Genomic DNA, 23,433 nt, shown 5'->3' with positions numbered 1-23,433 from the left:
TGTCCTTTTCTCTTTCACCCTCTTTTTTTTTTTTTTAATACTAATAACAGCCTTTTCTGTCAGACTCCATACATTTTTTTGTATGTGGAAACTGTCTTTTTAATTAATTCATTGAGCTTTTAATGAGGTGTCCATCTTGTGCCAGAAACCATTCTAGGCACTGGGGATACAACAGCAATGAACAAAAATTGTAAAAAACAAACAAAACAAAAACACTGCTTTCAGAGTAAATATTGTTTATAATAGGAGCCTTCCAGGCATACTGTGGCTCTAGAGCTGATGTTTGCAGGGCTGGCTTAGATGTTTCCTGGAATCATTTTTTTTTTTAAATAAATTTATTTATTTATTTACTTTTGGCTGTATTTGGGTCTTTGTTGCTGCGCGCAGGCTTTCTCTAGTTGTGGTGAGGGGTGGCTTCTCTTGTTGCGGAGCACGGTCTCTAGGCACATGGGCTTCAGTAGTTGTGGCTCACGGGCTCTCGAGCGCAAGCTCAGTAGTTGTGGCGCACGGGCTTAGTTGCTCCGTGGCATGTGGGACCTTCCCGGACCAGGGCTCACACCCATGTCCGCTGCATTGGCAGGCAGATTCTTAACCAATGCACCACCAGGGAAGTCCTTCCTGGAATCATTTTTATCACATATCTTACCTCATGCTGAATGATTTTTATCACATATCTTAACTCATGCTGAAGTGAACTTGAATAACTCGGCTTTGGGAGATGATAGCTGAGGTAACAGGGTAAAGTATAATTGAGGAGATGTCACCTTGACTATGAGAACTATTTCACATTGGTTAGTACCCCTGGGAACCCATGTCCTTTTCTCTTTCACCCTCTTTTTTTTTTTTTTAATACTAATAACAGCCTTTTCTGTCAGACTCCATACATTTTTTTGTATGTGGAAACTGTCTTTTTAATTAATTCATTGAGCTTTTAATGAGGTGTCCATCTTGTGCCAGAAACCATTCTAGGCACTGGGGATACAACAGCAATGAACAAAAATTGTAAAAAACAAACAAAACAAAAACACTGCTGTCCTAAAGCTTACATCCTACCAGAGGAAACCACCAAGTGAGTTTTTAACTGTGCATCCTGTTAAGACAGGATATTTACTAACTTACTGTCCTCAAAGCATCATGCTGTAGCATGACCTGTGGTTGAGATGGCTCGGGTACAAACCAGGAAGATGAGCCTGAACTCATTTCTATCATTAATTCAGGTGATTCAGAACAACTCCTGTCACGGTTCCATGCCTCAGTTAATATCCTCTGGTAATATCCTACCTTCCTCATAGCTTTGAGAATTCAATGATAAAACATCTAGAGCGTTAAGAACGTTACACAAATGCAGGTTTACATTTTTTATGTTACAAAACTTAGTATTTAAAGAGAACATTAGATAAGCTAAAACAAAGGAACACTTAATTACTGATGATTCTTAAAATCAGTCAAAAGACTTGTAAGATGAGGCCAGAACTCCAACACAGGTTGGAGTACCGTTTACTTTCAGCCATTATTTACTCCTCTGAAGCAAAATCTTAGGGAGGCAGAATATTCTAAATATCTCTTAAAAGAGATCAGACTTGAGGCACGTTGTCAGCCCTGAAAAGGAGCCCAGGAGCGTTAGGTGTCCTCCTAGCAGATAGCCTCCCTTGGAGAGCAGCTTCAGGCAGATCTTCTGCATAAAAACGTAGAATGGAAACCAGCCTTGCCAGCCCAAGCTGTTCTGATTTGACCAAGCTCAAGGCCACCGTGGATGAGGTGACACGAGAGGTCAGCGGCCTCTGAGGTGTCTGTGTGACTCTCCAATACAGGACAATCCAGAGCCTCTCTCAGGAGGTATGATGAACGTGAGAGGCACAGAGAAGACGAGACATAAGACACATCCTGAAGATGCGCTGTCTAGGCTGCCGAGGCCTGTGGTGCATCCCAAATGAGGAATCAATGGAACCGAGTGACGACCCCGCCGCGCACCTCCCTGCCCCCCGCCCCTTGAGATGCCTCGGTGCTCTCAGCTTCCCCACCTCCCTGCGTGCATCCTGACTGTTAACCCCATCACCTCGAGGCTTCACAGGGAATGATTTTTCCTTTTTTATAGGAAAGAGGTCGAATATTAATTCTATTTTTCTTAAGTACAGTAAGATCTGTATGACCTTCTGCAGGAGAGAAGCTGCATGTGGCAGAAGAAAGGGCTTGTAAATCCTGCAAATTTCCAGTTCAAAGTCCTTTATTTAGAAAGCATACTGGCTGGCCAATTTGTGTTTCTACTGACCACCAAGAGAAATACACCCCCTCTCAGAGGCCCAAATGTAAGGACTATGGGCCAACGATTTCTCTGCGAGGAAATTAAGCGTCAGGACACCTTCCCTTCCACCTCTTCCACTCCATGCAAATTTAGTGTGAGCCTCAGATAAATACCTGTGCCTATTCTCAAAATCAAGGAATATTTGGGTGCAAGACCATTAGGAAGAAATCTCAAGTTTAACCGAGACCTGAAAGCATTAACAGAAATGTCTGAATTTTGCTTGGCATTGTCTTTGATAAAATAAAAGTGTAGTAAAAACATTTAGGCTGACCTCTCATCCCATCCTGAAACTTCTATTTAATTAAAACAATCAGTGCAAGGCCTAGCCCAGAAAGGAAAGCCATCTCTAATTTTGTCAGGTGCTGGAATATTTTAATTCAGGTCAAATAAACGAGTCCATCCTCTTTGATTTCAGTTCAATAAATATTTACTATCTGATATTGACAAGCCAGAGAAGATACTCAGGATCCATATAAAAATGAGATCTAGCTCTTATGTCAAGAAAACTCCTGGTCTATCAGGGAAGAAAGCATTTAAGCAAATGATTATGTCATTTCACTTTTTGTCCATTTTACTGATGAGGACCCAAGACTCAGAAAGTATTCCTAAGTAATGAAGTACCCAAGAAATTAAAGGACCTACCATCAGCCAGCCAGTACATGACAAACCACAATACCTACGACTGAGACTACAGTCACTCAAAATATTATTATAAGTAGTAATATTATTTAAATGGAGCTTGCTGAATGTCTAATGTAGTACCTAGGAAGTTAAAGAAAATTTGGAAAGTCTTGTCTTTCATCACAAATGTTTAGTGAGAGCATGGTCATCTTAGCTAGCATTTTTCCTGAATATAAAGTGAATTTCAGAATGAGTCATCTGTGAAAGTATACAGGTTAGATTTCCAGTCTTCCAAGTTCCCTGGACTGCTGTGTAAAGTTCTTCTTGCTCAAATGATAGGTAAAAGACAAAACAAAACAATCCTGTCCTTTCAAAGGCATTGGGCAGAGTATGGACTGTCCACAGAATTACAGATTTAAGTGGTAACTACACATAATTCACCCAACATTTGACAACCTTTCAATGAAAGGATGAACAGTTTGGAATGACTCTGAGTTGCTTTTTTAAATCTTATAAATGCTACTTCCATGGCTGCCAGATTTGCTTAAAAAATTTTTTTTGGCCTTTTGTTAAGCCAGGAGGCTGTCAAGACATATGAGGAAAACTAAATAGATACGTTCCCTTCTATTCTCAAACTGTGTTACTTCTAACCCAGTGACTTAGTAAGCAGCTTTTAAAATAGACCTCATTGGGGCTGCCCTGGTGGCGCAGTGGTTGGGAGTCCGCCTGCTGGTGCAGGGGACACGGGTTCGTGCCCCGGTCTGGGAGGATCCCATGTGCTGCGGAGCGGCTGGGCCCGTGAGCCATGGCCGCTGAGCCTGCGCGTCCGGAGCCTGTGCTCCGCAACGGGAGAGGCCACAGCAGTGAGAGGCCCGCGTACTGCAAAATTAAATAAATAAATAAATAAAATAGACCTCATCACCCCTCACAATCATGTGCTTTTTTCCTTCCACTTAACCCTGCATGTGTAATGTCAAATAACCTTTTACCTTAATTTCATTGTGAAAAATCCCCAACTAACTTCTGCCCATTTGAATCTCCATTCATCCATTAAATATTTACTAAGCATTTAAGTATGCTTTATGCTGGGAAATCCAACGGTCGGTAAGACATACGTCCTTAGGATTAGGAGTGGTCTAGTGAGAAAGAGGGCCAAGTTACCAAGAAATTACAGTAATCTTGGTAAATGCCATGGTTAAGAATATCCCAGGGTTCTACAGAGTCTCCAACAAAGGGCACCTAACCGCTGCACTTAGGAAGCCTTCACTAATTCTCTCTCAACCTGATGGTAAAGTCAGTGAGGGCAGGGACTATTTTGTTTATCCAGAGATCCTTGGCGGTTAGTACAGGGCACATTATCATGTGCAAAAGTCCTGAGGCAACAGATAGGATCCTAGCTGCAGAGGAAGGTACTTCTGGGGGAAGTCAGTTCAGTTTGACCAGAACTTCTGTTTCTGTGTGTTTGGGAGGGGAGGAGGACGTGTGACGGATGACGTTAGAGAGTTAATTACTCAGGTCAGATAATAAGGGGCTCGGATGCTACAAGAGGGACAAAATGTTCCCCAACAATCCTTAGGCAGCAGGATGGATCAGAGGGGATGAGGCTGTACAGTAACTATATAGATAAATGACTCAAGAGAGTGACAGTGAGGTCAAGAGAAGTGAATGGATTAGGGACATAGTAAGAAGAGGAGGGGTGAGACTTCCCTGGTGGTGCAGTGGATAAGAATCCGCCTGCCAATGCAGGGGACACGGGTTCGAGCCCCGGTCCGGGAAGATCCGACATGCCGCGGAGCAACTAAGCCCGTGCGCCACAACCACTGAGCCTGAGCTCTAGAGCCTGCGAGCCACAACTACTGAGCCTGCGTGCCCAGAGCCTGTGTTGCACAACAAGAGGAGCCACCGCAGTGAGAAGCCCGCGCACCACAAGGAAGAGTAGCCGTAGCCCCCGCTCACTGCAACTAGAGAAAGCCCGCGTGCAGCAACCAAGACCCAACACAGCCAAAAATAAATAAATAAGTTTAAAAAAAGAAAAAAGAGGAGGGCAGGTTTGGGCGCTGCTGGAATGTGCTGAGCAGGAAACAGCGGGGCAGAGGGCAGTTCAGAGGAGCAGGTTCAGTGGAATGAAGTCAAGTCTGAACATGTCATCTGAGGTGACTGTGGACATCCACATGGTGCCGAGCAAGCAGGCAGCCATACCCGCCTGCACTCAGGAGGGGTCATCGGGTACAGGCGCCACTCGGCCACAGAGAATGAAGTCACCCAGGAAGGAGGGAGAAACTGGGGAGAATCTCCAGGAAAGAGACGCCAAGAGAGGAGCAAGTTCTGGCAGAGGTTCACTCCCAACCCTGAGCCCCAGCTCCCATGGCCTCTGGCTCTCGCCCAACGTCATCCCAGACCCCCAAGATGATCTGCTCTCCAAACTCTGCTCCCACTTACCTGGTCCAGTCTGTGATAGGAGCTCAGAAGTCATGGCAACCTTCCCGAAGCATTACCTTTATGTCAGTAACTTGAGAGATGGCAGAGATTTCTCTTAGACATTGCAAAATTATAAAGCAGAAAGCACACCAAAAAACCTCTCGTTTATTAAAAAAGATGTAAGATTTCAATGATGTTTTCTGCTTTCAACTCCTCGGGCTTTGTATTCTCACAAGAAATAGGCATCCATTCCATGCGCAACTTCAATGATATAGTGGCCACTCGGTCCTGTTTGCTCATCATGTCTCTCATCTTTGGTGAAAAGTACCCCCATTCTTTAAAAACATAAAAAAACCCCAAAACACTCCAGTCCTCCTCCTTCATCCTATCAAATAGGTAAGGTAGCCAAGTACAGTGCAAGTTACCCTCAATTCAAGTCCACAATCTTACAGAGAACTAATCTTCAACCAAGGTGCTGAAAATACACAGTAACAGTCTCTTCAATAAATGGTGTTAGGAAAACTGGATATCTACATGTAAAGAATGAAATTGGACCTTTACCTTATACCATATGCAAAAATCAACTCAAAATGGATTAAAGACTTAAATGTAGACTGGAAACTGTAAAACTCCTAGAAGTAAAATTAGGGGAGAAGCCCCTCAGCATCAGTCTTGGCGATGATTTTTTTTTTTTTTAATTTGAACCAAATGTACAAACAACAAAATAAAAAAATAAATAAATGGGACTACATCAAACCAAAAGCTTCTGCATAGCAACGGAACAAAATGAAAAAGGCAACCAACGGAATGGAAGAAAATATTTGCAATCCGTATATCTCATATGGGTTAATACCCCCCAAATATAAGGGAATTCATACAATTCAACAGCAAAATAACAATAACCCAGCTTAAAAATAGGCAAAGGGCTTAGACAGACGTTTTTTTCTAAAAAAGATAACCAAATGGCCAACAAGTGTATGAAAAAGCACTCAACATCACTAGTTATCTGGGAAATGTGAATCAAAGCCACAATGAGTATCACACCTGTTAGAATGGCTTTCATCAAGAAGACAAGAGATAACAAGTGCTGGTGAGGACATGAAGAAAGGGGAACCCTCGTGCACCGCTAGCGGGAATGTAAACTGGTGGAGCCACATGGAAAACGGTACAGAAATGCCTCAAAAAATTAAAAATAGTACTGCATGATCAAGCAATCCCACTTCTAGGTATTAAGCCCAAAGGAAATAAAATCACTATCAAAAAGGTATCTGCACCCTCATGTTCATTGCAGCATTATTCACAAGAGCCAAGATAAGGGAATAACCTAAATGTCTGTCAGTGGATGGATGGATAAATGTGATACACACTTTATAAGAGGAAATTCTGCCATTTCCAACAACACGGATGAACTTGGAACATTGGACTAAGAGAAATAAGCCAGGCACAGAAAGACAAATACTGCATGATCTCACTTATATGTGAAATCTGAAAAAAATCAAGACTCATAGAAACACAGAATAGAATGGTGGTTACCAGGGGCTGGGGGACAGGGGAAAAGGGGAGGTGTTGGTCAAAGGGTACAAACTTTCAGTTATAAGATGAATAAGTTCCAGAGATCTAACATATCTCATGGTGACTGTAGTTAATATTTACCTGAAATTTGCAGGGGGTAGGTCGTATTCTCACCACTCACACAAGAAAAGGGAACCATGCGAGGTGATGGAGATATTAACTAGCTGGACGGTGGTAACTATTTCACAAGGGCTACAGACATCAAATGTCACACCGTACATCTTATATATTTAATGTAATATACATACACAATTTTTACTTCGATAAATCCTGAATCTTCCACTTACTATGCAACACTGGGCACACCCTGTAAGGCTGTAAGGAGTGGCGAGTTAATATGTTCTAGAGCTCAGGGAGTGTGACTGGCACCGTGCACACGTGCCTGGAGCGGCCAGGGCCCAGAGCTCCAGCCCCCTCTTTAAGTCTGCTTGTAGAAGTGGCACAAGCCCAGTGAGAAGCAGAGACGGAAGGAGCTGTCCTGGCATGGAGATCCCTGTGCTAATCGTAAAGCTCTTCGTGAGGAGCTAACAAATGCCACTATTTCTCAAGCTTTTTCAAGTTGGGTTTTTATACTTGCTACTAGGGTCCTAATTAATACAGGCAACTGTAAAGGAAGCTTTTATAAACCACTGCAGTGCTCTCTGGGAATGGGGTATGGATAAAATTGGTCTATAAGGAATTCCATAGCAGTCCAGTGGTTAGGATTCCGCACTTTCACTGCCGAGGGTGCAAGTTCAATCCCTGGTCAGGAAACTAAGATGCCACAAGCCAAGCACTGTGGCCAAAAAAAAAAAAAGAGGTCTAGAAAAGAATCAGTCTCTGCTGACAACCAAAGTTGTCCTCTTCAAATGGTGAGTAGGTTGAGCAATTACATGTGTGACGTGAACACTGTCGAGAGGTCACTGAGTATGTTCAGCCTCTCCGGGGACCAGTCTGGTGTACTACTCTGGGTAAACTGAGACAGGCTCTGGTTTTATAACTTCAAAGATGCCCACTCAACCAAAGAACAAACTGAAAGGCCAGCTCAGTCTACTTTCTCATGTGATAAAAGGCAGGGATACCTGGATTTGAGGACTTCGGTGAACTTCCAGGGGGATGCAGTTGTTCTGGCTCTCTCTCTGAATGTGCAGAGCACACGTGGGCACACAACACACGGAGACACATGCTGAGTGCCAGGCACCACTCCATTTCTCAGATCAAGCTCCTGCTTCACCACAGCCTCTCATCCCCGTTTTCTCCCCTTCACTCCCCACCTCTAGCTTCTTTGTCAGTATTATGCCAAAGTACTTGACTCCCTTATCAATATGAGTGGAAATTAAACAAGGATCTAGTACCTCCAAAATTATACAATTTATTATGTAATTTAAATATACTATAATTAGTATTTAAACAATCTATAAACATGTTTTATATATGTAAACATTTTATAGATATATATATATACATATATATATATACATATATATATAATGCTCCAGAAAACCTGAATCTAAAAAGGGAAAAAATCCATTTGATTCACTCAAAGACATAAATATGGAGTAAAAACTCACAACTTACATGCTTAGGGAGCATGATTTCTGTTTAGTTGACCTGTCTAGTCGATGGGTTATTTTCTGAAAAAAATTCCTAAAATGCATTTTTTAATGGCCTGGCCTATCTTGAACATAAAGTCTGATAACTGATGGTCTGTACTGGGAGCTCCCAAATAATTACATTCTGCTACAGTCGGCAGGTTTTTTAAAGCACATGTCTCACTTTCAGAGTGCTACATACAGTACATCATCTGTGACCTTATCACAGCTGGTGTTCTCCAATAAGGATTTCCTATTCACATTTTCCACTTCACCACTGAGCGTCACCATCTGCGTCACGTTCATGACCTGAGACCAGCAACATCACCAAAACCAGGGAACTTGCTAGAAATGCTGATTGATATGTGTTCCTGGCCGAGACCTGCTGGCCAGTGTCGGGCCCAGCAATCTGCTTTAACAAGGCTTCCATCAGAATCAGATGATTCTGATACATCTAAGGCTGGGAAAACACTACTACAGAATCCTCACCTGTTGACACGAAAGCAGGGGTTCTAAACCTGGGATCTGTGATCCCCCTTAAGTCAAAGGCAAGTGTGCATTTTCCTGGGGAGAAGCTGCAGAACCGTCAACTTTCTCAAAGGGATGGTAACCAAGAAACTTGATTCTACGTTGAATCATCAAATTCAGCAGAATTCTCTTCTGCAGACATACACCAAGCCAAAATTTTCTCCAAGCCTTTTAATATCACTTACGCAGCTGAGGCACAAGCAATAATAAAACTGCATTTTTTACGTTACAAGAAAGGAAATTTTGTGTATCTGCATGATATACCAATTTTCTGAAAAATCTCTTCTGCGCTGACATTCACACACACTCTGGTCCATAGGCTGAGTCAACAAGGTCAGAAAGGCAGGCAAGATGAGAAACCGTCAAGTTTACTAAGAAGAGGACTCCAATGTTTACCGACTGCCCACCACACACTGTACCAGGTTTTACACACTTTACAGAAGTGAGGTGTGAACCTAAGTTCTATTTATCTAACAGAACAGCGCTGATACTGCCAGGTAAGCCCCCGTTTTAAGCGCTCTTGAAGTACAAACTGTGGAGACGACAGCGGAGGAGCACAACAAAATGACAACCAACTGCTGAACAACCATTGATTAAAACGACTGGCAGCTACCAGAAGAAGGCATTCTACACCCAAGGACATAAAGAAAGCACGAGAAGGTTGGAGAGGCGCCCTCTCGCCACCATCAAGTCCCACACCACCTGAGCGGGCGACCCCAGCTAGAGGACACTTAACATCGCAGAGCCTCGCCCCCGCGTGAGCACGGAGCCCCATGGCAGGCTCCGCAGCTGGGGGGTCTGGCATCGGGAGGGCATTTCGCTGTGAAGGCCGGTGCGGCTCGATCGCAGGAGCCCCACAGGACGGGGTGGAAGGAAGAGGAGACTCCACTCCGGGAGGGCGCACGCAAGCTCCCTCGCGTGACAACGGCATAACTGCACAGCAGCCTGAGCCCGACCTACCTGTGGGTCTTGGAGGGTCTCCTCGGGAGGTAGCGGGCGTCTGCGGCTCTCTCTGGCATCATAAATGCTGCTGGCAGACATTTTGGGTCCCTGGTCCCCGAGACCTGGTCCAACCAACAGCCTGCAGGCTCCAGCGCCGGGGCGCCTCAGGCCAAAGCACCCACAGGGAGGGCACCCAGCCCCACCCATGGGCAGACAGGCCGCCTCAACTGGAGCCCAGGGCCACCCCCCCACACGCCACTAGGCCTAGACCCAGCCCCGCCCACCAACGGGCGGGCACCAGCCCCTCCCCTTCCGGGCACCGGCAGGAAGCGCGCGCAAACCTCTAGACCAGCCTCGGCCACTAGGGGGCAGACGGCAGCGGCCGGGAAACTACTGAGTCTGCAAACACAGCTCACTACCTACCCTGGTCCTGTACTAGGACACACAGGACATATCCCACAGAGAGCCACTTCTCCCAGGTCGAGAAATGTAACTAAGCTACTACGTATGGGTTGACAGAGGCTGATGCAAAGACAGCACACGCGGACGCGGAAGCCAGAGGTACGAGGGGCCATGAGGGTGCCAGCGACTCCGAGAATCAGCAAAACGAAGGCAAGGCCTGGAGTTTTCACAGATGTGGAACTGGTGAATTTATACAGATATGGTGAATTTCGATATAGATTTAGTAGTAAAGTGGAGCAGCCAATCTACTGGAAAGAGCTCAAGTAATGACTGTAAAGATGATCCAAGAACTCAGGAAAAGAATGGATGCACAGTGCAGGAAGTTCCAAGAAGTTTTTAGCAGAGTTAGAAAACATAAAGACCAACCAAATGAGAGTGAAGAATTTAAGCACAAATTGTGGAACCAAAACAACAGATCTCTGCCCAAGGAAGCATGCCAATGTGCACTAACATTTCCATTTCCAAAGACCTAAGTGTGCTGCAACATTAGCACATGGGAACAACCAAGCTATTATCACTCTACTTAAATCTTGGGTTGAGCACCATTCACCCAGCATCCCCACCGCCTGGTTCCATCACTGTGTAAAACTTTAGATAGTAAACAGTGTTCAGCAATTACTTGTCTAGACGGAAAAAACTTTTTTGGTACTGGTTGTTGTTTTTAACACAATATAGCTAACTTTCAAAAGTGGTACCTAATTTTAAAGCACCAAAGCTGTCACTCAAATAAGATGTACTTGGCATAATCAGCTCTCAAGTAAGGATATCGCTACCTTCAGTAAGCATTAATGCTGATTATTTCTCAGAAAGCCAAGTGATACCCAGCTTGGGCTGCACTACAGTTCACAAGGGCACATAGTCTTCATTCCCTCCTAAAATAAACCTAGGTTGACCCCTCACACTCCTCCAGCTAGTCCTTAAGTTTTCCTGGGTCCATTCCTCTCTTGCCAAGCTGTCTGCCCCTTGCTCTTTCCCCACCTACAATCCCTCTGACTGCCCCAAGTCCATCCCCCATCTGGGAAGATGCAGGACAGAAGAGTGTTTCCCAGCTGCACGGTCAATTACTGACGAATCACCACTATACTGTTTTGGATTTGGGATCCTACTAGGAAAATGAACCTACCAACACATGTTTGAACTAGTCACCCCACTCCACCTCATCCCTCAAAAAGCATGCAGGCTTGTCACTGAAAAAAGCACACTGTTTATGGTTCAGAATCACAAACCTGGAAGGTTCCTGAGGAAGAGTCCTTTAATGTGCAAGGGACCTAGTCTGATGTTCTTCTTTTACAGATGAGAATACTGGAGTTGAGATGTCATGTGGACTTGCCCAAGGCTGGCAGCTATCCAGAGGGAGAAACTAGAACCACACTCCAAACTCATCCCACTACATCCCAACCACCACAAACCCCTGCAGTTAAAGTTTTTAAGAAAAACAAAATGTCTAATACACAGAAAAGGTCTCTCTACATTCAGACAGAATAAAGGCAACCGGTACAACGAGAAATGCTCAACAAACACCACTAAGTACCAAGGATCTTTATTCTCAGGTCTGATACTGAAGCTGTGGCTGCAGATAATGTCACTATTTTGAGAATAAAAGGTCCCATTATCTTCATTCTTTGCAAGTCATTCTTTGCAGCCACAAAGTTATACCTTATTCCCATAACAAGATAAGTGAATCAGGCTGGAAGGGGATTCAGGAGGTACACTGACGATAAAAGCAAAGGGGAACACAAACTTTTACAAGCATATTGTCCCAGCTACCCTGAAGGTTAAATTTCAGATTAATTTACAAAAGTAGTGACAGAACCATGATTTCACTGAAAATCAACACAAGTTATACCTTAAAAAAAAATCAATTCAGAAATACTATGTCAGGCAAGCATGCAAAATTCAGAGTATTAAAAAATGCAAGGGCTGGTTGCCCAAACAGATATATCCCTCAGAAAAGGGGATTTGAAAATGCTGAACAGAACCAAAGGAATTAGAAGCTGAATCAGCAGACCAAATTCCCTCATTTTATAAATGCGGGCAGACATTGACTGGCGAAGCTTACTCAGCTAGATTAAGGGTGTACACAGATCTAATTCCTGGTGCTATTTGCAACTACACATATCTAAAATACAAGGAGATAAATATCCGGAACACATTAGGCCCACTGATATAATCAACAGTGGGAGTGAAGTTACTATAGCACAGCAGCACATTAGACATATTTAAGAGATTAAATGGAAAGAATCTCTTAAAGATTTTAATGCTCAGTTTTAATACACAATCAAGTTTCCATCCAATCATCTGATGTACAGCGAACTGTACTAGCTTAAAGGAAAAAAGTGCATTCTTCAGTTTTCTTCTACACTTTTTTTGGCCTATCTATCAAAACTGAGCATTGGGTATTTTTAATGTAAGTAATGTGATGTTATACATGTACATTCTAATTGCACACTTTAGGAATAAACAAAATCTGTATCTCGGTAACTGATAGTGTATTTATAAAATCAAAACCTATCAAAATACACTTTTCACTGAGAAAAATAAATAAAACAGACAAATGGATCTACACAAAGTAAAAATTAACTTTGGTAGATCTCAGTGTAGGACAGTCCATAACAAGCGTATTTGCCCTTACTCCCCCAGAGCTGATCATCTTCCAAGTTCAGATTTTAAAAATACTTTTAAATTGAGATTATTATGTTGACATATTTCTCATTCCACATCATCTTCAGCCAAGCTCTGAGCACTTACAATTCTCTGAAAGAGAAAAGAATTTTTAATTTTTTAGAAGTATGATAAGCATTTAATCAGGATTCTAAATTCAACATAAAATGCCCTTCGTATCAAATCTCTGAATCAAATCCTGCTGAGGTTTACCCATACTGAGATATCAACATTTAACACTTCATACATTGTTTATATCTGAGAAAACAATGATCACTGTCAGTCCCATCTCAAAATTCAAGTCAACAAAGGAACCATAACATTATATCGTGTTACATGTTAGTCAATTTTGTAACTAAAACCAAAAAGAATTTAAGATCTCTTTTCACTCCCACAGGAAGAAATACCAATTAGTGCTATACTGATCATTCTATCCTCCAAACATTTCCCTTTTCTGCCTGTAAATGGTCACAGTCATTATACAAAGACATCATCCTCAGGTCAATTTCCCAAAAGCACTATGCTATGCTGTCTTTCAAAAGACAGATAATCTTAGACAGAGGATTCTGCCAACTGACTGGGAACCACATTAGTCTAAAATAAAAAAGATTGAAACTCCTTGGTTTTCCAACTCTTTCCCTTAAATCCTTTTTTTTTTTTTTAAAAAACATCTTTATTGGAGTATAACTGCTTTACATTGTTGTGTTAGTTTCTGCTCTACAACAAACTGAGTCAGCTATACGTATATTTGTATCCCCATATCCTCTCCCTCTTGCATCTCCCTCACCCTCCCTATCCCACCCCTCTAGGTGGTCACAAAGCACCGAGCTGATCTCCCTGTGCTATGCAGCTGCTTCCCACTAGCTATTTTACGTTTGGTAGTGTATATATGTCCATGCTACTCTCTCACTTCGTCCCAGCTTACCCTTCCCCCTCCTGTGTCCTCAAGTCCATTCTCTACGTCTGTGTCTTTATTCCTGTCCTGCCTCTAGGTTCATCAGAACCATTTTTTTTTTTTAAGATTCCATCTATATGTGTTAGCAGATGGTTGTTTGTTTTTCTCTTTCTGACTTACTACACTCTGTATGACAGACTCTAGGTCCATTCCCTTAAATCTTTAGGACCCTTTTTTTTCAGTCCCTTTCCAATCTAGATGAGTAAAGATTAGTTTAAAGAATTGTAAAGATGAGTTTAAAGAATTAACCAGTCATTTTACTAATTTTTAATTATATCAAAGATGAAAATTCCTTTAACAGACACGATATTCCAAAAAGTAGATTCATTCGGGCTCCTTGAGAAGGATTTAAAATGACTGGAATGCATTTTAATTAACTCCTAAGTTATGCTTAACCTCTTATTTAAATGGGATGTAGTCGAATAGCTCCAAACTTGAAGCCCACCTTAGCAGCAGCAGAGACACTGGGGCCTTCAGACAAGTGAGATCAAAGGGAACCCAGAGCCCTTTATGACCTGACTTCCAAGCTATGCCACCTTGGCTCCTCTGGCCTCTGCCAGGCCCCTTAACTGCATGCGTGGTTTCACACAAGAGGCAGAAAGCTAGGTTCAGAAAGTAGCTGGGAGTGGCCTGAATTTGATGATTTGAATACTAAGGCCTGAGATTTAACACTAAGAGACATAATTCCTAATCGACTTCCTGGGCACAATCACTAGATTTTATGCCCCCTCATTTGGATGCTTTTCTCTTAGGGAAGAAAAGGTCAAGCACTGACATCTCCTGTACTATTTTCATTACATGGAGGAGAGTTTCATGATGTCATCACGTCCACTAGGCTCCTTTTTAAAATGCCAATGTCCCTAAACATTTAACTCTCAGATTCTCCTCACTTATTTCATAACATTTCAAATCTTTACCTGACTAATTGTTGGGAGCTTAGTCAGAAGCATCTGGAACACTGGTGGTGGAAGAGTTTGCTGCAACACTTGCAGTAACTGCTGTGGCTGTCCACACACAGCAATCGCATTTGTCAGATGGTCCACACCCTTCTCATATTCACCTGGAAGATTTACATAAACATGAGACTGGAAAAGCCCTTGCCTTTGTTCAAAATTCAACCCTAAAGTCTTCACTGTATCTCCAAGTGAAAATGACCAAAAACATTGTGCAAGTAAAACCTAGAAAATATAGTAAGTACACTCATATAACTGATTAAGAAGCCATGAACAAGAATGAGTCAGATTATATGTAGATATTGAAGGGACTCCAACACACATACAAAGGGGGGAAAATAAGGTACAGAAATGTCCAAGTTTAAAAAAAAAAAAAGAAATGTCCAAGTTTATTACTATTTATATACTAAGAATACATAAGAAATTGCTAACAATGAAACAGTATTTTCTATGAGAAAAGAGAACTGGAAGATTGGGGGACTGAGGTAGACAGGCCCAATTTCACTTTAAACTAATCCCTTATACTGTATGAATATCACCACATGTAAGTAGACACCCTAAAGGCCTTTAATCTCTTCTGAATCTAGTCATCACTGGCAGTCACCCTCTCTGCAGATCCAACAGCAAACAATGCCAAACAATCCTGGATACATTTACACATTTACAGGACCTCAATCGCAGTCAACTTGTCATCTTGAGCTACCTTCACACATGATGTTGCTACAACTTTTGCTGACCTGATAGCCAGATATCAAGTGGTATGTTTTATAATACCAACAGCATTGAAAGCATCATATAATCCTTTTACGACAGAGCAGAGGAAGAACAAACCAAGTGTTACAAGATGGAAGTCGCCATGTGGTATGAAGCACTGCTGTGTTGAGCAGAACGCTCTCCTCGCCCCAATGCCTAGGCCCTCCCTCTCTCAGGGAATTCAAGGTGCAGCCTGAAGGAGACAATGTTTCCCTGATTGGTAGCTAACTCATTTTCTGTTGTAGACTTTTTCATTGGTTCTCCTACTCACTGATTTTTAATCTTAGTTTGTTGGCAATTTAATGTAGGGACTGTGCCATTTGTAACTCTTTCCGTGAAACTGAACAAATTCTGATTATGTCAAGAAATTATTTCCTGAGCTTCTGGGTTGGTGAATACATCGAAGTACTAGGAGGGCGGCACCTCCAGAGAAGGCGTGGAAGTCCCCACCCCCTAACCCTACGCCTCTCTTCTGTCTGGCTGCTCCTCAGTACTATCATCTAAAATAAACCAAAAAAATAAAAATTAAACTTAAAAAAAAAAACAAATATAATAAACCAGTAAACAAAGTTTTCCAGCCCTGAGTAAGAATATGACCAAACAAGGGAGTAAAGACTCTGGTAAATAAGGAGGAACTGCCTCCACCTAGCATTTTCACTTGAAGTATTCAAACTGAAGAAACCATTAACTCTACAAAGAAGCATTAAAAACAGAAAATATAAGACTCAGGTCTTCCACATAAGACGGGGACACAATGGCTCCACTGACTTGGAAATTAAGATGCCACATGGCCAGTGAATCCTCATGCCACTGAACTTACAGGCAACAGACGGGATCACACTATTGTCTGAGGATATGAATTCCGATTATTAAACGGAAATAGAGTGACTATACCAGAGGGCTATGTGTAGAACACAGGGGATCCTCTGAGACACCTCCTAAAACTTCTAAACACACTGGAAACCACTCATGAACAACCACAGCAATTCAGCTCAGTGAAACAAACCGTTTCCCCTCTGCCCTTGCAGCTCCAATCGCATTCACATATCCTGAGACGAGCTCCTACTCAGCTAAGCGAGTATGCTTATGGAAGACCCCTAGACGCAGGAGGCCTTGCCAAGCAATGACGCTTATTGCCTAAGCTGCTTATGCTTTCTCATGGCTTACTTTTCCCAAATTCTAACCACCTGAGTCTTCTACCTCAGGCTGGGTTGGTAGATTCCACCAGAAGAAAAGGCAGCTTGGCAGCTGAGTTAAGTACCCCTCTGGGTGTGCTGGGCTGAAACGGGACCAACATACGCCTGGGAAAAAGAACAACTCTTCCCTACCCTTCCTTGACCCCCCCATCCCCCCACCACCATGAGTTAACTTTTCTTTTCCATGTGGATCTAAAGGCTAAAGACAAACAGATGCCCACAGTACATGGATCTCCAATATAACCCAAATATATGCTCTATCCTTAGACACATATCATTATACATGCTTTTCTTTTTAGATATTGAAGTAATACAGCCATAGCCTCTCAAACGATCCTTATGAGGATTTAAGTGCTTTACCTTGCCCTATGATTAAACTTCATATTTTTCTTATACCGTGAAAAAGTCAATTATTTCCTAGCAAGACATTTCCATTTTAATTTATAATTAGCAGCTTACTATACCAATCAAATAAAAAACAATTACTGCCTCCCTTACCTCTCTCAAGAATTATTTCTTATGAAACAGAAGACATGATAAAAATATCACCATCGTAAACCTTTAATCTCTCCCCGTAAAAAAAAAAAGGGGAAAAAAAAAAACCCCACAAATGACCTGCATCATGTAGTTCAATACTATCTAAATCTATTGTAACAGTGAGAATAAGAAAAACAAGTTGACACTTGATACTATTTTTATTAATGACAGAAACTACTTCAAAGCTACTTTGAGATAAAAGCTAATTTGACAGTAAAAATATTTATAAATACTTCTGATCAGGTAAATTAACCTTCAACCTTCTCTGGGACTTATTATATTAGCCATTCCTTCCTATAAGTACTAGAAAAGACCTGAAGGTTAGATGAAGGAGTTGAGGGAATTATACTCCCAGATACTCTTTCAGTCACTACTTATATATTACACTATGACTGTATTCTCTAAAGTACTTAAAAGCAACCTCATTTGTAAAGATTACTTGTCCTCATATTATTAAATTAGATGTCTCATATTATTAAATGCCTAAAAACTTGTCTTGAAGTATTTACAGTATCTTTTTAAAAAATAGCCCACACTACATTAAAAAAGCCCCTCATCACCATAAGTTTATATTAGTGTGAAGAATTTTACCTTGTTTCCTAGTCTTTCAATGAATATTAATTACCTTGAGCTAGTAACTCTTCACCAAGCTGTATTTCTTCAAGGAAGAATTTCTGAACGGCTTCAGCATCTTTAAGGTCAGGTAACTGTTTAGAAATAGAATATTTAGTAACTGATACCAGAATTACTCCAGGGATATAAACAATACAAAAAATCATGCCACTAAAAAAAACTGAATAGCTCATTATGAAAACTGACAAAAAGAAATTCACTCTTCAACAACACTCGCAAGGATTAGAGGTGAGTATCTACATTCAAATAAATGCAAGAAAAAATACTTTTTGATCAAAGTGGTATTTGTTCTTAGAAAACTGTGAATCAAACCTAAAGTAAAAGGTAAAGAGTACAGGGCTTCCCCGGTGGCGCAGTGGTTCAGAGTCCGCCTGCCGATGCAGGGGACACGGGTTCGTGCCCCGGTCCGGGAAGATCCCACATGCCGTGGAGTGGCTGGGCCCGTGAGCCATGGCCGCTGGGCTTGCGCGTCTGGAGCCTGTGCTCCGCAACGGGAGAGGCCACAGCGGTGAGAGGCCCGCATACCGCAAAAAATATATATATTTTAAAACAGAAAATCAATGTCTGATACCAATTAGCATTCTCAAAATACACATTTGAAGTAGACTGTAAAATAATTGTTTCTCTAAAAGAGATTACCTTGGAAAGTCCAGCTCTCTCCTTGGCAAGCTTCTGTTTCTTTCTTCCTGCAAGAAAGGTAATATTTTCATTTCATCATTATTAAAATGGGAATCAAAGGAAGTCTAAATGCTGTGGCAGTCATTCATTCTATTTGCAAAACATGCCTGACTCAAGCTCTCTTCTTGTGATTTGTCAGGGTCATAAAGATAGTTCTGGTCAATGAGCTATGGACACTAGGACATTTCTGGGCAGAAGCGCTTTCCTTCCCTCTCAGGCACCAGGATGAGCAGTTTACAAGAGACACTCCCCCAGCTGGGTCTCTTGAGTAATTATCACAAGCAAAGCAAGCCTCTCCTCCCACCTTCAACCTACACAGGACATGAAACACGAACAAAACTCAAGCCACTGTTGTTTCGGAGCTTTATTGCTGAAATATAACAGACTCTGTCTTTACGGACTTTTGAAAACTACCTGGCATTCTTAAATAGGGAAAAAAACAAAACAAAAACAAAAAAACAAAACAAAACCAACAAAACCCCCAGCATTTGACAGTTTTCTTTAAAAATAAAAAAAGGAAAAAAAAAGCATAGTTTTTATGCATTTGGCAAAAATAAGAGGGCAGAAGGGTAGCACTCAGAAATGATTCTTAATTCAACTACTGCCAGCTAGTTAAGAAAAAAAAACCCTCTGCCTTAAGTCTGTAAGTTGTTTAGTTTTCTGTTTTTTGATATGAAATAGCAATACTACAAATCTTAGGAGTGATGTTGTTTAAATCTGTTAGTCAACCCTTAAAACCAAATCAATAATAGGACACTAACAGTATTTTAAGTTGTTGTTTAATTGTACACCCTGTGCGAAAGAGTGTTGGCACAAGGAAGCTCGGGCTTCATTTATATCCCAGATCTTCCATTGACTAGCAGTGTGACCTTGGGCAAGTTACAGTTAACCGGTGTCTCTCCTTCTCTGTATGTAACAACTGGTTTATGAACAATACCTGCTTCATAGAGTTGATATGAGGATTAAATGAGTTAATGTATTTTTAAACAGTGCCTGGTTGGTATCGTGAGATATAAACATTCAGTGTATTGAGACAGTGCAAATGTCCTCTTAAAACCTTAAGCATTCTATAAATCCAAATTTCAATACATGACTAAAGAGGCAGTGACCTGTTTGCCTAAGTGCAGAGACAGATGGTTAATTTACTACAGTCAGGGAACCTTTTCTTATCTACACTTACAAACTAGGTTTAACCACACCAGTGTCTCTGGCCAACTCTAGCCCCCAGATTACATAAAGTGCTACAACTCTAAGGCTTAAAAACTGTCTTAGCACTTTCAACAAAAAAATACAGGTTAAAGCTATCTTACATATTATTTTGAAGACTGCCTATTTTCCCCACCAGCTACCTTTGCTAGGTGTTCATCACTGGGCAACTGTGGGGAAACAGAATGCATAATATATTCTACCCCCAATTTGCTTAACTAAGGGTTTCGTTCAGCCCTCTTTAGGCAGAAAATAATGACTGATAACCAGACTATATTAACTAATTACTAAGTATCACGGTACAGCCTAGTGCTGGGAGGGTACTACAACTTCTAGAAGAGAAAGACTTCACAGGGGAACTGGACATGGAACACTTGGATGTTAAGGGTAAGCACCTGTTTTAGATGTTACATGCCAGACACTATTCTAAATGTTATTAATTAGTTTATTTTATCCTCATAGTAACCCTATTATCATCGCCATGTTACAGCACCTCAGAAGTAAACCTGGAAAGTTTGTGGAATAAACAGAGAAATACAATATGCTAAGTCAGAATTATGGAAAATGACAAAAATGATAATGAAACAGTATAAGGAAACTTAGTTTCCAATCTTACAGGTTTCTTTTTTTTAAATGGAGTGGAGAAGAACGAATGATTGTTGTTGAATGGTTGATAGTTACCAAATTTTAAGATCGCTTAGTTGCTTTACATTTATAGCTGTTAAGATTAAAATTGTGGTTTAATTTATAAGACAATTAACTTGTATAAATTTATAGCTATAAGATTAAAATTCTGGCTTTACTTTTATAAGACAATTAACTTGTTACATTAACTTATTTTCAGGGACAGTATCAAATAGGATCTCTGTGACAAAAGGACACAGAACACACTGAAAAACCAAGGAGTTACACATTCAATCAGCAAATCGACTCAAGATTTGCTAGAAATCAGTCCAAAGTGCTACTGTGTAAACCTAACAAGTTAAAACAGACTAAAAAAAACCACATAAAATATGAACTTACAAAAAGCCCCAAATCTAAATCATTCTTAAAGCATTCATTTAAATGAGAAGATTACTCAATATATCTTAAAATGATGAATCATTTTACACAGTGCTGTATAATGAAAAACATCTGTAGTTGGCACTATAATTTGTAGATTAAGTTTCATTTATTAGTGATTATTTAGATCTAAATTATGCTGTAGGAGTTCTGGTAATCTGCTCTTATTAATGGAAGGTTTAAAAAAAACTGAATAAATTAGAATCCCAGATCTAACCTCAAACCTATTTTAAACATCTTAACTCTTTTCCTTAAAAAAACACACACACACACACACACACACACACACACACACACACAAAACAAAACCCAGAAACACTGATTTGAAAAACGCTGCCCTTTTATTATAGATGTAAATATTCTATTAGGAATTAGGCTAGAAAAACACGAAATTAAACTAAACTGAAATCAATTTCGCTCCACAAATACAAAACGCCATCAAGGTCTTAAAATCGGTCAATCATACAGACTTTAAACAGACTGCAAAATTACTCTGAATAAGGTTTACCTGGTAAAGAAAATATCAAATAATTATATTCATAAACAATCTTTAGCGTTCATCCATTACCATGTGCCAGAGGTACTGTACTAAACTCTACATTATACTATTTTACAACAGAGGAAACTAAAGGTTGAAATCCGTTGCTCAAGGGTTATTCAGCTACTAATTCAAGCCTGACCACTTAAGTCATCAGGATACTGCTGAAACTAGAAAAAAAATTTATGGATTGAGGATGATGGAAAAGAAATTCTGAAAATAACAGATCTCTCAATTTGTCCAGAATGCTAGTTTCATGATTTCTTCAACCAAAAATTCATTTTCTCAAGGTTTAACAATAGGATTGTAGTGTTTCCAAAGGAAAAAAAGGTTAATCCATTCTTTACAGAGCTCTGCATCCACGCCATCACCCCCCAGCTATTTCTGAAACTACAGGAAAATTATCTAAATTCCAACAGTTACACTTAGAGCCAGCATTTACAGGGCCTTCTCCGTGTCAGGAATGGTGGCAGACACCTCAAATATTTTAATCTTCAAAAAACCAACTAGAGGCATTACCTGATTTTGCAAGCTAAGAAAATTAAGACTCAGCCCAAGATTATGCTAATCTGTGACTAACCTGGGCCAGAAAACTCAGTGTCTGAATCCAAAACAGCACTATTTCCATTACTCCACCTAACCATAAATAAAATAAATTATCTCCATATCCCTTTCTTCCTGAGACATAGGAGAGCTAGAATTAGATATCATATTGTAGATGGTATAAGAGCACCTTTTCCAGTAAGGTAGTCACTAGCCACGTGTGACTATAGAACATGTGAAATGCCTTATTTTAGCTTAATTAAGCAGTAAATCATTAAATAGGATAATCACTTCTTCGTACTTCCTGGGCTTTAATAACTTACATATAAATTCTAATTTTAGGAACTGTTTTGACTGAGCAACCTAGGTAAGTTACCAAAGTTATTTTTTAATGCAACAAATTTGCCCTTCTATTGCTGCAAACGAGCATACCTCCGAAATTCAAAGATCACAAAGGTTTTGGTGACACGATTCCCCTCTTGTAAATCTCTCTTAAAAGATGTCGCAGGTATGAAATAAGACTGAGCCACAGAAGCAAAGCCCTTTGGACTCCCCTGCAATCTCTATAGCATTCACTCATATCTTGGGAGCCTTTAGAACGAAGCTACCAAGAGGGTTTAAGAATGCAACCTTATCGTTTGAGAACGATACCGAGCTGGATTTGCAGATTTGGTCTCAAGCACAAATTCGTAAAATACAAAAAAACCCCGCAACTTTCGAGCTAGAAATAGAGGTTTAGAGAGATCAACAGGAAAAAGGACCACAACCCCCGCCCTAAATCATAATACAAACAAATATGCATCTACACGCCGAAAAGTGTTTGGGGAAAACAAAATGGGAAAGCTCCCTCCTCCAAAATGGAGGGACTCGTGCGGGGCACAAGGGCCGGGAGCAGCCCTGGGAGCGCGCGGCCAGCGCCATCACCTTTCTCTGGCTTGTTTGCTCGCCGCCCCAGACCCGGCAGCACCACGCGGCCGCCCAGCACGCGGCGGCCCGGCGAGGGGCAGGAGGGGATGGGGACGCCGGGGTGGGGTGGGGAGGCATCAGGCCCAGGAGACAGGGGACCCACTCACGTTCCCGCAGCCTGTTCTTGAAGTTGGGGTCACTCCGTCTCTTGCGGTCGAAGTAAATGCAGTACCCGATGAAAAGGGCCCCGCACACGCCGGCGGCGATGGCGCTGTTCCGGCCCACCATCTTCTCTCCAACGAGGAGTGGGGTCGGCGGCGGCGGGGCCCGCAAAGAAGCCGTTGGCTCAGAACTCTCGGAGGCGACTGCACCGCTGAGCCCCGACGCCCGCCGCGA

General features: G+C 41.4%; 1 protein-coding gene and 1 non-coding gene across 2 annotated transcripts; both read right to left on the bottom strand.

The window, feature by feature from the left end:
* Window positions 1-11,940: 11,940 nt before the first annotated feature.
* On the bottom strand, window positions 11,941-23,433 carry TOMM20 (translocase of outer mitochondrial membrane 20). The gene is made up of 5 exons (XM_024761497.1): window positions 23,205-23,433; window positions 18,744-18,790; window positions 18,097-18,178; window positions 14,950-15,092; window positions 11,941-13,170 (listed from the first exon to the last, which is right to left on the bottom strand). Exons 1-5 carry the CDS (start codon window positions 23,323-23,325, stop codon window positions 13,126-13,128), a joined length of 438 nt encoding a protein of 145 aa, XP_024617265.1. The 5' UTR covers window positions 23,326-23,433; the 3' UTR covers window positions 11,941-13,125.
* Window positions 22,629-22,760, bottom strand: LOC112410763 (small nucleolar RNA SNORA14). The gene has a single exon (XR_003005498.1). It is a non-coding gene; the product is annotated as a small nucleolar RNA SNORA14 (small nucleolar RNA).

This window comes from Neophocaena asiaeorientalis, unplaced genomic scaffold (genome assembly GCF_003031525.2).
Source record: "Neophocaena asiaeorientalis asiaeorientalis breed wild unplaced genomic scaffold, Neophocaena_asiaeorientalis_V1.1 scaffold166, whole genome shotgun sequence".
Lineage (NCBI taxonomy): Eukaryota > Metazoa > Chordata > Mammalia > Artiodactyla > Phocoenidae > Neophocaena > Neophocaena asiaeorientalis.
This window is presented reverse-complemented; position numbering and strand designations above follow the sequence as displayed.

Bases quoted from the DNA above. Each gene is read 5' to 3' on its own strand.
- TOMM20 (XM_024761497.1), bottom strand. From the start codon at position 23,325: ATGGTGGGCCGGAACAGCGCCATCGCCGCCGGCGTGTGCGGGGCCCTT. The intron at 18,791-23,204 runs GTGAGTGGGTCC...CCTTTCTTGCAG, and splicing joins CAAGAACAGGCTGCGGGAAC to GAAGAAAGAAACAGAAGCTT. The intron at 15,093-18,096 runs GTAATTAATATT...TAAATCTTCCAG, and splicing joins TGAAGAGTTACTAGCTCAAG to GTGAATATGAGAAGGGTGTG.